Source organism: Platichthys flesus, chromosome 10 (genome assembly GCF_949316205.1).
Source record: "Platichthys flesus chromosome 10, fPlaFle2.1, whole genome shotgun sequence".
NCBI lineage: Eukaryota > Metazoa > Chordata > Actinopteri > Pleuronectiformes > Pleuronectidae > Platichthys > Platichthys flesus.
This window is the reverse complement of record NC_084954.1, coordinates 2278977-2292782: the sequence shown is the minus strand read 5'-3', so window position 1 is coordinate 2292782 and position 13806 is coordinate 2278977. Positions and strand designations below refer to the sequence as shown.

At 45.9% G+C, this 13806-nt stretch overlaps 1 protein-coding gene across 1 annotated transcript; it reads left to right on the top strand.

The window, feature by feature from the left end:
* The first annotated feature begins 116 nt into the window (after positions 1–116).
* nsd2 (nuclear receptor binding SET domain protein 2) lies at positions 117–12925 on the top strand. The gene is made up of 23 exons (XM_062397876.1): positions 117–292; positions 1619–2260; positions 2753–2909; positions 3051–3217; positions 3612–3845; positions 4018–4228; positions 4714–4776; positions 4919–5025; positions 5155–5263; positions 5414–5529; positions 5794–5883; positions 6203–6329; positions 6631–6831; positions 6969–7148; positions 7883–8039; positions 8128–8330; positions 8564–8667; positions 8783–9052; positions 9151–9267; positions 9359–9500; positions 9829–9935; positions 10085–10283; positions 10548–12925. Exons 2-23 carry the CDS (start codon positions 1649–1651, stop codon positions 10868–10870), a joined length of 3996 nt encoding a protein of 1331 aa, XP_062253860.1. The 5' UTR covers positions 117–292; positions 1619–1648; the 3' UTR covers positions 10871–12925.
* The last annotated feature ends 881 nt before the right edge of the window (positions 12926–13806 follow it).

The following is a 13806-nucleotide window of genomic DNA, read 5'->3' as shown; positions in this document are numbered from 1 at the left end:
GATGCTGTTTAATATGATGAAGATGATGATTAATATGATGAAGATGAGGATTAATATAATGAAGATGATGAAGACTCTCCGGGTCACTCACTTCCTGCGGTTGGTTTTTTGAACGGACCGGTTGGATCCTCGCTTCGCTCCCGACCAATCGGAAGTGAGTATTTTTCGCGCTGTTGGCCGCAGTGTTTGATTTTCCCGCAAGCTGCTTCAGCCTCGACCTGAATGAAAGGCTCCGTGTGACGGGATGAGTCCGGACGCTTCGTCCCTCTAACCGCCGACAGGACCTCAACAGGTAACCGCGCACCAACCCCCATGGGGCCGGCCGCCTCGGGGCTGCGAGCCGGCACCGGTCCGCTCTGGTACACTTGTTCGGGCCCATCATCCATTTTAGCGAGAGGAGCTGCTAGCTAGTGAGCTAGCTAACTATGCTAACTTTGAGTGTGCACTTTGACTGGGCTTCAACGGAGCCATGGTTAGCTTTGGCTAGCACGGCTAGCCTTTTTGAAACGAGCTGTCATGGCGCCTACAAACCGAGCATATTAGTGAAAGAATAGGAAAACATTAAAAACAAGCCCCCGCAGTCAATCCCGGTTATTTATTGACCCGGTAGCTTCAAGCTAGGAGGCGGGTTAGAGGGGGGGTTTAGTGAATTTAGCGTTTGGGTGGCGGCTTTGTCTATTTGCTGGAATGCGGTGTAATGGCTGACTGGAGCTGTGACAGAGATGCGGCTCGGGGTGAGCGCTCGTCCGCAGCTGGATCCACACATCGTGGCTTCCGCTTCAGATGATAGTCGGAGCCCATTTCTTGAATGACACTACAGGGCGGCTGCCGGCGAGCTGGATGTGTTACAGTGCTGAACAGAAGAGATCGAGCTGAAAGCGGATGTTACAGATGCTTATGTAGATGAGAGGTTGTGGGGGGGGGGGGGGGGGGCTGTAAGTTCAACCGTGTTGTTGATGCGTTGCAACTAAACCAAGTAACATAACACGAATCCCTATGCACCGTGTCAGCTTTTATCCGGAGCAGGATGCACGCAATTCCAGCAATTACCCGCACGCCAGTTGCATTACACCGACTTGTCAGCTGCTTCCATTTCCGCGGCTTCCCTCGCCGGTGATGCGGTGATTCCGCGGCCACCCACCCGGTCTGCAGCCAGCAGCCATAGCTCGTTCTTTATCCAGGAGAGAAGCGACTAGTCCCGGGTAAGATGCTCTCCAGCCGCCCGGGAGCTCTTCTTCGTTGCATTGGACTCAATCGGGGTTCCCCTCATTCACGCATGTTTGGGTCTCAGTGTTATTTCACTGGACTGTTCCATTGTGGCTTCACACTGTCTCATACTAAACACCCAGGCTGGAGCGTTGTGTGACAGGTGCAGCTCTCTCTCTCTCTCTCTCTCTCTCTCTCTCTCTCTCTCTCTCTCTCTCTCTCTCTCTCTCTCTCTACCCTCTGCCATTTTGTAAACTGTATAACGCTGTGCTCAAAGAATTCACATCCCACGAATCCCACTTTGCAAAATTGCCAAAAGCAGGAGTGTGAGAAAGTGAGTGCGTGGGCCTGATGGTGATGATTTGTGACTGAATCTGTGGAATGAGAAGTTTCTGTGTCCCCTGTTGTGCAGCACATCGAGCCTGGAGGGGGCTGAGGTGGGATGGACACTAAAGGTAGCTCTCTGCCTTCCATGCCCGAACCAGCCAACCCCATCAGCATGAAGCAGCCGCCGGAGTCCCTCGGCGTAAGGAAAGGTCGGGGGGACCTGAGCAGTGACCCGGCTCTGCTTATGGACAAAGCCGCTGCCCAGCTGGCCGCCACACTACAAGACGGCGCCCTCCAGAAGATGGCCGGCCACAGTCATAACAACCACAGCCACGAGAGGCTCAAAGACCTCACCTCCCGGGTGCTGAACGGCGACCAAGACCCGCTGCCCAAGCTCTGTGCTCCAGAGCCGCCCATGCTCAAGGGCGCCGAGGCCCCCGCCACCAACGGCACCCACCAGCACAATTGCAGCCCTCATACAGAATCAGAACTGAAGGTGACGGTGCCCCAGGTGCTGGAGCAGCCGCCGTTTGAACCGTGCTGCGCCAACGGGACCAGTTTGGCCAGCGAGGGTACGATACCTGGACCCGAGAAGAGACAGGACGTGAAGAAGAGAGGAGGCAGACCTGTCAAACCAAAACCTCAACTGAACCACAGCTCCTCCTTCGTCCCTCTGGAGCAAGTCGACCACACGAATGCTGCTGATGGAGCCGGAGCAGCTGACAAGGTTTTTAATTTAACTCATTTAAATTAGAAGCTAGAATTTGTATTCTCCTGTGGTAATAAAATACAATAAACTGCATTGTGTCCAGCTAATACTAGTTTAAAACATTAATGTACTATTTCTGACGGATGATATTAAGCCGAAATGATCATACATACTAATAAGATCAAACTGTACTAAGCCTCTGATGCACATCTGATTTCATAGTGACTCTTGACCTGTAGTAATTATAAAATTGATCTGGTCACATTTAAATGTTTGTGCAAAATTTTAAGCAAGTATTTCCATAGATTTATAAATTGAACAAATTGTTTGATTATTGGCAAGTTAATGTCGAGCTGCAGAGTCTCCCACAAAGAATCATGTTTCATTTTTCACCAAAATTTGCAGGAAAACATTTCGTGTTTTAAAATAGTGTGTGAGGAAAAGTATTTTCTTTTATACGTGGAAATGAAACCCGATGTTTTAAATTCTGATCTTCTTTCTCTCCTCCAGCTCGACCTCCTCCCTGAGGCGGAGGTGTCAGAGAAGTCTCCCTCCCTGATCCGTTTCTCTGTTGGAGACTTGGTTTGGACGAAGGTGTCGGGGTACCCCTGGTGGCCCTGCATGGTGACCACAGACCCAGAGTTCAGCCACCACTTCAAACAGAAAGGCGAGTTACACCCACAACCGCCTACTTCATTCAAATTCAAGAGAAGTGTTGTTAAGGTTGACAAACTCCAGATTTCTATTTTTAAAATCATGTTTTTATACAATTATTTAATTATATTTTTCTGTTTTGTTTTGTTTTTAGCGGCCAACAGCAGGTCAGGCCTCCTCTACCATGTGCAGTATTTTGGAGACGCCCCGGAGAGAGGCTACATCTTTGAGAAGAACATGGTGTTGTTCTCTGGAGAGGATCAATACCAGCAGCTCAGTCTGGGCAACAAACAAGCAGCCTCCTGCACCATCCACAAAAAGGTGAAAATCTGCTCCTTCTTCTTGCCTCAATGGGGGATGTGGTGTTTCTGCTGCTGCTAAGAAAGACTCGGCTCAGAAACCGGTCAGCATTGAAACACTGAACTTCTTCAGAACGTTTTACACAAGGTTCTCTCTCGTCAATCAAATGTGACTTTTTTTTACTTTTCTTTTCTCTCAGCCAACTTGCTCAGTTTAGCTTCTGTTCACCAACAAACAATTAACGAATCATATTTGTAGATTTTTTTGACTCTTGATGTTTTTGGTGGGAAATCTTCTCTTTACACAGCTTCCTCATGAATCTTATCACTTCTGCAATCTTGTGTCTAACTATTGCAGTAACAGTGTGTAACAGTAACTTGCGGTTTAACCTTGTTGCTGTCTCTGTGTCCTGCAGGCGACTCCCTCCGTACCCCGCAAGCTGCAGGCCCAGTGGAACATGGGCATCATTCAGGCCAAGGAGGCCCTCAGCATGTCGCTGGATGAGCGCATGATGAACTTCACTTTTCAGTACGACGACGACGGGCCGCGCCTGAACCTCGGACTCCTGGAGAAACTGAAGCCAAAATACAGCGACGAGATGAACCAGGAAGCTGTGTCAAGACTGAGTCCAGCCCCCCCCTCCCTGCTGGTAAATACCCACACAACAAAAAATTATTGTAAACTCTGCAAAGAAATCTAGAAAATACTAAATTGAAAATTGGAGTAAAACATGTTTTTAAAACCCTAATAAAATAATACCACGATCTTACTTAAACAGCCTGAGCAGACCTTTACCAGTGGATAATCTGTTGTCTTTGCAGGGCCCCGTTTCTTCTGAACCAGTTGAACCAGTCGCACCTCAGAAGAAGAAGAGACGACCCAGACAGCCTCCGTCTCCAACCAAGACGGTGAGGAGAAGGAAAAAACCTGCAGTGGAGAACTCTGCCGACCCGGTGAAGAAGAGGAAATCAAAGCTGGTGTCTCCGACAGACGCGGCTTCAGAACTCGTCTCACCACCGGTTCCAGCTCCAGGTTGGTTGAAAGTTAGAACCCTGGGTGGCGGATCAGCTCCAGCCATCAACCGAGGCCTGGTTAAATCTGGTTGTGGCTGGTGTGAGTTTTTAACGGTGCGGTAGAATCTCGTGCTTTGAATTTGCAGTATGTGGCCAATTAAGTAGAGATGTGGGCGGATTCTTGTAGAATTCATCACTTAATGGGGCCATTCCTGGTTAGTGAGCGATGGTAAATTCATGATGTGAGAATGTAAGATCCAAGAAAGCTGCACTTCACAGCACTGAAAGTTAGAGACACAGAATTTACCCATAATGCCCTTTCCCAATTGCTTTGACAATCATGTGGAAAAAAAAATTCAAAAGGTCCTCGGTTGCTCATTATTTTCCTATTCATAAATAACAAAGTATTTAAAATAATCTGGTAACAGTACTTGTATCATTTGAGAAGTGATTAATCATGTAGATATTACTACTTAATTTAATTTGAGTCTTTTGTTGTCGTAGTGGACAAAGTGAAGAAAAGGCGGAAGAGAGCGACTCCTGCCGAGCAGACGACCGATTCTTCCGGTGAGGCATTTGTCAGAAAATCTTTTACCCACTAATTCTAACTTCAAAGATTTTATAACTGCTGTTATGAATAAATAGAAATTGTCTGATTCTCAACCAAATTAAGATGATTTATATTTTTTCTTCACATCCATGTCTCCAGTTAAGAGGGAGAGAAAGAAGGCTCCTAAAAGGAAAGTGCCGGACTCCGCAGCCGACAAGGAGCAGGCGCCTAAGAGACGCAAGATGAGCAAAGAGGCTGAGAAACAGGTTTGTTTAAATTAGATGTGATGTCTCGTTCAACCCTGTTGAAACCTGTTCTTGAATAGTAATGATTGAGTTTGAAAAACACTTCACGTTGGAGATATTAAATTGTTTCCTCGTTCATTACATTCTTAGGGGTCGACCTCGGCGGTAACGCAACCAAAGCGGAGAAGAACCAAGAAAACTGACGTGGAAGTGAAGGAAACCAAGAGACGACAGAAGAAGTCGAAAGATCCTCCGGCCGGTAAGGACTCGCTCTCGACAGGCTATAATACAGAGCACGTCTTTTTCACTCACACCTCTGTGCTCTGTTCTGTGGCCTCACTCTCATCTGAGCGGCCTGAGCGTGGCCACTGCAGCACCTGCTAATCATAGTTTGTACATTTTGACACAGACGATCAAGACGCGGTGAAACCAAAGCGCAGGAGGAAAAGGAAACAGGATGGAGAGAACCAGGCCACACCTGCCAAGACGAAGAAGAGAAGGGCCTCTCCGTGTCCTGATCCTGAGGTGAGAGGAAATGACCTCAGGGTGTTTCCATCTTAAATTACACAAGCTTGTCATCAACGTTACAAGTCCTCAACTGAATTTAATTCAACAAGTTTGGAGAACCGGTTTGAGTTCAAATGCTCGGCTTCGTTTTCCACTTGTTAGCAGAACTCTTAAAGTAACAACACACTTCCAGATGTGACCAGTTTCCTCCATGAAGCACAGAAAACTGTTGATGTTCTGTTTATCCTCAATGTCTTGTTCATCACCTGCTGTTTGCTGCAGGGCTCTGGGAGTGAAGGACGTCCTGATTCCCCGAGCGACAGCTTGGACGGGACCAAAAAGGGCGAACGGAAGAAAGAATTTGTTTGCCAGGTTGGTTTGTTAAGATGTTAAAACCTCCGATGCATTCATACATTAGTTTACTTCTATGATGGCTGCACAACGTTCAGTCAGACGAGGTTTATCTGAATATGATTGATCACGTCATCTTGTACTTCAGGGCAAAAGGGAAGCTCTTAATTTGAAGGGGCCAGTAGTGTGATAGTTTACTGGTTCTGTTTCTATGGAAAAGATGTTTAATCAAGTCTCCATCATTTTATAATGTGGGATAGAGATATTCATGTTCTTTTGTCTTGCGTGTGAGGTAATTCAGACATTGTTCTGATGTGCCCTTGTTGGTTTGTCCCTCCAGATGTGTGAGCAGGCTGGTGAGGACCTGCTTCCCTGTGAAGGACAATGCTGTGGCATGTTTCACCTGCACTGTCTGGGTCTGTCGTTAAAACCAGACGACAAGCTGCTGTGTCCGGAGTGCAGCACCGGTGAGGAGTTCACCTTCTGTCTGAGCAGATGTTTTATGTTGAAGCTGCACTTCAGACAGAATTAATCAATCTGTTACTTTTGCGTTCGGAATATTTTAGTCAATTAATTCATTTCTCCAAATCAGCAAAAACAATTATTTTGTTTTCTTTCACCACCTGTTTAAGTCACACTATATTTAGTCAGTTTACCATATCATACATTTTTATTGATGAATTTCTTTCTCTTTTTTAAAAACTAATAATTATAATATGATTGTAGTTGCTGCTGTTGAACGTTTCCTTCCCTCGCTGCTCTTCTCAGGAATCCACTCGTGTTTCACCTGTAAGCAGTCAGACGGCCAGTTGCTTCGCTGCCACGTCCTGCACTGCGGCAAGTTCTACCACGAGGCGTGCGTCCGCCTCAACTCGCTCACCCTCTTCGACAACAAGGGCCTCCGCTGCCCACTCCACACCTGCCTGAGCTGCCACTACGGCTGCCGCGCCAAGCACAAGTCCACCAAGGGTGAGCACCTCTCAGTTTGTCTCTATTGTAGAAGTGTAGCTTGAAGCATGAAATGGGAAAGAGGTGATCTGATGGAATATAACTTTACTTGTAGAATGTTTAGTTCTAACCCGTTTGTCTCTCTCTCCGTGTTGCAGGCAGGTTGATGCGTTGCCTGCGCTGCCCCGTGGCCTACCACATCGGTGACCTGTGTGTGGCAGCCGGCAGTGAGATGATCACCAGCACCGCCATCATCTGCACCAACCACTTCAACGCCAAGAAGGGCTACAGCCACCACAGCCACGTCAACGTCAGCTGGTGTTTCGTCTGCTCCAAAGGTTCGAGTCGCCTTCTTTTTTGATTTATCACCTACAAGGAGGGAAATCACCAGCAGCTACATAATAATAATAATAATAATAATATTATTGGTATGGAATGACAAAGGTCTCTCTAGTTCTGCTTTAACCAGATTAAATCCCCAAAACTGCACATTTGATCCACAGTCCCTGCTGCATGTGATGTAATCGCTTTACAGAAAGAGTCATGTGAAGGTCAAAGGTCGTAGATATCCTCCGACAGCAACAGAGTGAAGTCTAACAATGATTAACTTCTCCTCACGTTACTGGAGGACGTGTGTGTGTGTGTGTGTGTGTGGAGCTATAAATCCCACAAGCTGCTGCTGAGAATCACTGAGGAAATTTTCATTTCAATTTTCATTTGAAATAAAAGCCAGTTCTGTAGAGACGGCTTTTTAATAAGTGTCAGATGAAACTGAAACAAAGCCAGGATCACTGGTTTCTGGACTTCATGAATTTTAACCCCCTAGACGTTTTGCAGTTGTGTGTTTCCTTTCAGCTTCACAACCAAAACACACACAAACAAAGTGTTGATTAATGTATGAGGCAGATTTCTTCCCCTCGGCTGTCAGACTGAACATTTACACTTTATTGTTTATGTTTTTATCACCGTCGTGCAGAAGACTCGACTGTAAATCAAATAGTTTCACTGCTGCTGCTTCCTCACACATCTATAACGTCCTGGAGGTTTCATGTTGTGTCTCTTTGTGTCGCAGGAGGACAGCTGCTGTGCTGCGAGTCCTGTCCGGCAGCTTTTCACCCCGACTGTCTGAACATCGCAATGCCTGATGGGAGCTGGTTCTGCAACGACTGCAGAGCCGGGAAGAAACCCAAGTACAGAGACATCATCTGGGTCAAACTCGGAACCTACAGGTGAGAGAAAGTGTTTGAGATGCAGATTTTTCCCTTTTCAAATTGTCCTGTTCCCTCTGGTTCTCATTCTGCTGCTTCCTGTCTTCAGATGGTGGCCTGCAGAGATCTATCACCCGAAGGTCATCCCCACCAACATCCAGCACCTTCGCCACGAGATCGGAGAGTTTCCCGTCTTCTTCTTCGGATCCAAGGATTACTTCTGGACTCACCAGGGCCGCGTGTTTCCCTACATGGAGGGGGACCGGGGCAGCAAGCACCAGAGGACCGGAATCGGCAAAGTCTTTAAGAACGGTAGAGCTGCTCAGTCACTTCTCTGGTCAATGGAAGTCATGGAAGACGTTGTTTCTCCATTTAAAGTTGGGATAGAGAAAAGTTCAGTCTGTGTGCAGTTCACTGAACCAGTATAGCTAATTTAAATATGATCAGGTTTGGACATTATAGAAAAGTTTTGTAGCATCATCCTGATCTAAATGTTTAATGTTGAGATGAAATCTAATGAGCGTTCTTATCTTTTGTTTCCTCAGCTCTGTTGGAGGCTGAAGCTCGATTCAAGGAGATTAAAATTAAACGAGAGGCGAAGGAAGCGCAAGAGAACAGTCGGAAACCGCCGCCATACAAATTCATCAAGGTGAGTCATCCCATGTTTCTGTGTCTAAATCATGAAGATCTAGCTGATAGATGTTTAAGCATTAATTTAATATAAAATTCACGTTTATCGATGTTTTACTTTGTTTCTCCTTCAGGTCAACAAACCCTTCGGCAAAGTCCAGGTCTGGACCGCCGACATCTCCGAGATCCCCAAGTGCAACTGCAAGCCGGCGGACGAGAGGCCGTGCGGGTTCGAGTCCGAGTGTCTGAACCGCATGCTGCAGTACGAGTGCCACCCTCAGGTGTGTCCCAGCGGCGAGCGCTGCTGCAACCAGGACTTCACCAAACGTCTTTACCCAGAGACCAAGATCATCAAGGCCCCCGGCAAGGGCTGGGGCCTGGTCGCCCTGCGGGACATCAAGAAGGTGAGCGGGAGGGACGTGACAGATCAAATGATGAATTCTTCTTTAAAAACCTTTTTTAAACGTGTGAATCTGGTCTGATGGTTTCTTTCCTCCCACAGGGTGAGTTTGTAAACGAGTACATTGGCGAGCTGGTGGACGAGGAGGAGTGCAGGGCGAGGATCAAGTACGCCCACGAAAACAACATCACTGACTTCTACATGCTCACCATAGACAAGGTCAGTGCCACAGCCGACCTCCACCCTCACGCCATCTTCTCCACTATCTGCTGGTCTTTAAACCTTAAATCACGTTTTCCTTTATTTCAAGGATCGGATCATCGACGCCGGGCCGAAGGGAAACTACTCTCGCTTCATGAACCACAGCTGTCAGCCCAACTGTGAGACGCAGAAGTGGACGGTGAACGGGGACACGCGAGTCGGCCTGTTCGCCGTCCGGGACGTCCCAGCAGGTGAGACCAGTCCCGAACCATGTGACGGACCAGTGGAGCCTCATCCACAGACTCCTGGGACTGAAGAATAATTCCACAGATGACAGATCTTTACAGATTTCTATCAGCGTTTATTTGGCTTGTTGTGTTTGTTTTTATTTATCGTTATTTATATAGTTTTTTTATTACATCTTAGGAATCTTTGACTTAAAAAAAAAAGGTCTTGGTGTCAGACTTCTTCCTTTTCAGTGTCAAAAGTCTCATCTCTGTGATTTAGTTGTTTCTATGATTCCAGTTTTAATCTTCTCATGTTTATGTTTACTCATTTTATTGTTTATTTTATTCCCAGGGACCGAGTTGACCTTCAACTACAACCTGGACTGCCTCGGCAACGAGAAGACGGTCTGTCGCTGTGACGCCCCGAACTGCAGCGGCTTCCTCGGGGATCGGCCCAAGGTGAGATTTATTATCTTTTAATATCACAAGTGTGATTTCAAAAGGATGGGACACGGATACAATCGTGATAAAAGTCTGGAACGTGGACAGAGACACAGAATAATCACGACCTTGCTCACGTTGATTCCATCCCTGCGTCTGATCCACAGAACTCGAACGGCCAAACAGCCGAGCCCAAAGCCAAGAGGCTGAAGAGGAAGTATAAGAAGAGGAAGAGCGAGGGGAAGAAAAAGTCTGAGGACGAGTGTTTCCGCTGTGGAGACGGAGGTCAGCTGGTGCTCTGCGGCAAGAAGGCCTGCACCAAAGCTTATCACCTGTCCTGCCTGAACCTCACCAAGAGGCCCTTCGGTAAGAGACTCTGCAGCACGAGGGGGACTAACACCACACTGACCTGGGAACTGTTTTAATTAATAAATAATTGTTTTTAAATATAAATTAGTTTAAGCTTGTATATGAAGACCTGCTCTTGTGACATGAGAGTAAATTCTTCATCTTTGGGTTTTAACACGTTACTTTCTTTTACTTTTATATAATAATAATCAGTAGATTAATTGATAATGACAGTAATCGTTAGGTAACTAATTGTCTCTCTCCTGTGCTCGCTCCCTGCAGGACGGTGGGACTGCCCCTGGCACCACTGTGACGTCTGCGGGAAAAACTCGGACGCGTTCTGTCAGCTCTGCCCGAACTCCTTCTGCAAGGCTCACCAGGAGGGGGCGCTGCGCCCGTGGCCCCCCACGGGGCAGCTGTGCTGTCTCGAGCACGAGGAGCTGGAGGGAGCCGACAGCCAGGATCCGGGAATCAGCTCGGAGGCAACGGCATCGACCGCCCCCCCCACCACCACCGCCGCCGGTCGTCCTCCCAAAGGCTCCAGGAAGGCCGACGGAGCCCAGGCCAAAACAAAGGGCTCCAAGAGGAAAGCAGCAGAGGCCTGACTGACCTTTGACCCCTCCGAGAGCCAACAGACCAAACCAGACTCTGACACTTGATCCCCTCGTTAGAAACAAATATAAACCCCACGTTACACCGTCTTGAAGATCACCGGAGCCGAGGCACTGTTCATCTCCGTCGTCAGGGAAAGCCGCTTGTATCTCACGAGCTCCGGCGCTCGAACCTTCTTCATTTGACCTTTAACCTTTTCCAGGTTTTGTTTTGAACTCGTCTGCACTGAGGCACGAAGCAGCAGCCGAGCGAGCGCCGGTCAGGAAGCTGCGGACTCCAACTGCTCCACCAACCAAACTGCCTTCTGTTGTTTAGTTTTAGATTTGACTTGAGTTTTAAAAACCAACACAAGGAACCCGTTGGTTTCTGCTGAACCCCCCCCCCGAGTTTTAGAGATATATCTATATACGTGTTTATCAAAGACCAAAACTATAATTACTGGAATATTGTGAGACATCAGACAGGTTTGCCAAATGGAGCGCTTTTATTTTTTTATATATAGTATATATATTCCGGATGTAATATCAAAACACCAAGACACTATGGATCGGCCTCAGATGACCTCTTTACTTTAATACCGTAGCCATAGGTTACATTTAACCGTAGACATTTTTTTACAACCTGTTATTTTGTTTTAGTTTCAGCTTTTAGATTTTGATTTTTTGCGTTTTGTTTTGAATCAGGATCCTTTTATCTACCTGCTTGTCCGGAGAGCCAGGGATCAAAGGAAGTGTTAGGAACCCAGGAGCTGATTTAAGAAACACTACTGGGAGGTTTTAAAGGTTTCTGATGTCAAACGTGAAGGAACCACAGCGAAGCTCTTGAACCTGTTTCCTACGTTGAGTGTTTGGTGCTGACGTCACGGTGCGTTCCACCGACTGATCTGACAAACCCAGGTACCGAGACATCCAATCACTGAGTCGTTCATCTGGAGCCGGGGTTTTGAGAAGCTGTTTTCAGACGTGACCTCTGGAGAACGTCCAGACAACTGGGTCCAGAGCTTCTCTGGATTTTGGTCTTTGTTCACGACAACAGGAGAAATGTCCAAAACGACGGGGGGGTTGGAGCCGGCAGTGGAAGTCACATGGTTTTGTTTACAGCACATAAGGAATCTCTGGAATCTTGTTTTTCCGGGTTGACCACTTGGTCTTCTCCGTGTGAGGCTCCTCCTCCTCCTCATACTGGGACCAGTGTCTCTCTGTTTTCTCACCTGGACTCAGTCGATGTCTGGAAACAGCCTCAAGACCTCGGCCTTTCGTTATTTTAATCCTCAGGAGGTTTTTAGTCTCTAAACTGCATCTTGTTGTTTGATACTCGAACACAAGCTCACGACACACTGGCTAATTCCTTCACTCAGAAATAACTCATCTCCTTCACTTTCCACTTCCATGTCTTCAGAAGCTCAGTGTCACATCTGTAGATCCTCTGTGACTCGGGGCTCAGGCTAATTCCTGGTTTCAGTATTGAACCGTTCCCATGTTTCTTCTAATCCGTGCGTTTATTTGTAAATCAAGAAGCTGAAGCTGTTAAGAAGTTTTCAAGCATAAACTCCAGAGGATTTTCACAGTTTCTCTGGAGTTTCACACACGTTTAATAATGTGGAGGCGCCGCGTCGTTACCCAGAATTCCTCACTGTCCTCAAACAAATCATGAACCGTTTCACTTGTTTGTCTTTTCATCGGTTATAAGATATTTTCTAACATTGAGGCCACACACGTTTCTTGTTTCTTTAAGTTGTCGTCCTAACCCTAACGTGTGTTGAGTGGATCTAGTCCAGCCAGTTGTTTTTGTAAGCACTGTAATTCCCTGTAGAGCTGAAGTGAAACGTGTGCGTAGGGGTTTTCATTCTGTAACTACTGTCATAGCAAACCAGAGACTAATATGTACATAATGTATAAGTGGTTATAGTGATGCATCTATTGTAAATATCATACAAGTTCTCTGACGTATGTTTTTCTTTTTGTTTTTTTTTCTTGATGCTGAAAAACACTTTTGTGCAGAATCTCACTCGTCTGTTGATTCGTGCAATAAAAAGTGACGGAACGTGAGTCGACTCCGAATCCACTGGACTTTATCTGACGCTGGTTTTAACTGGTGAAAAATACTTTATCACCTTTTTTAAAATGAATTGAAAGGATTTTAAAATTCACATTGACGCCTTAAAGAAATGGGTGTTTGTTCAACCTGTTGATTTAACTAATTTGCACTAAACTTATTTCTGAAGTAGATTTGAACTGATGAAAAAGATGAAATGGCAACTACTTTGAAAACCTATTCATTATAATTAAAATGGAATTTATTTGTAGTTTAAGTAAAATGGATCCTACTCTTTTTACTATCTTCTCAAATACTAAGATTGTTTTCAAAACTATGAAACACCGGTTTTGTCAGTGTCTGCAGATGATATGTTTTCAGGTCTTTATGAACTTTTTCCATTTTATTCAAGGATGAACTTAAACAGTTTCAAGGTCACTGTGACCTCAAACACATTTTATCCAAACATCTTCAGAATTCTGGTTTATTAATGAAACGTGCTTTAACGTGATGCATGTGAGGATTTGGTTTCTATTCATATGAAAAAATGAATTCAAATTGGCACGAAACCTATTTGACTCAGATTTGGAGGTCAAAGGTCACGGTGGCTTTTTGAACTTATCTTAAATCTGACTTACAGGAATTTCTTCACATTTTAATCAGTTGTCATTTGGCCTCACATGAAGAGATAAGATTCCAGAGGTCAAAGGTCATAACTGCATAAGGACAACACTTGTAGACTGAAACTTCTTTTATATATATTATCAAACAGCAGAAACATGTTTCGTTGTTTGTTTTAAAAATAATGTAATAAATTAGTTCAGCTCAAAACAACACATTCACCCGGCGTCTTCTGTGGACGTCCCACGTGGACAGTTTGACCCTTTGAGTGAAA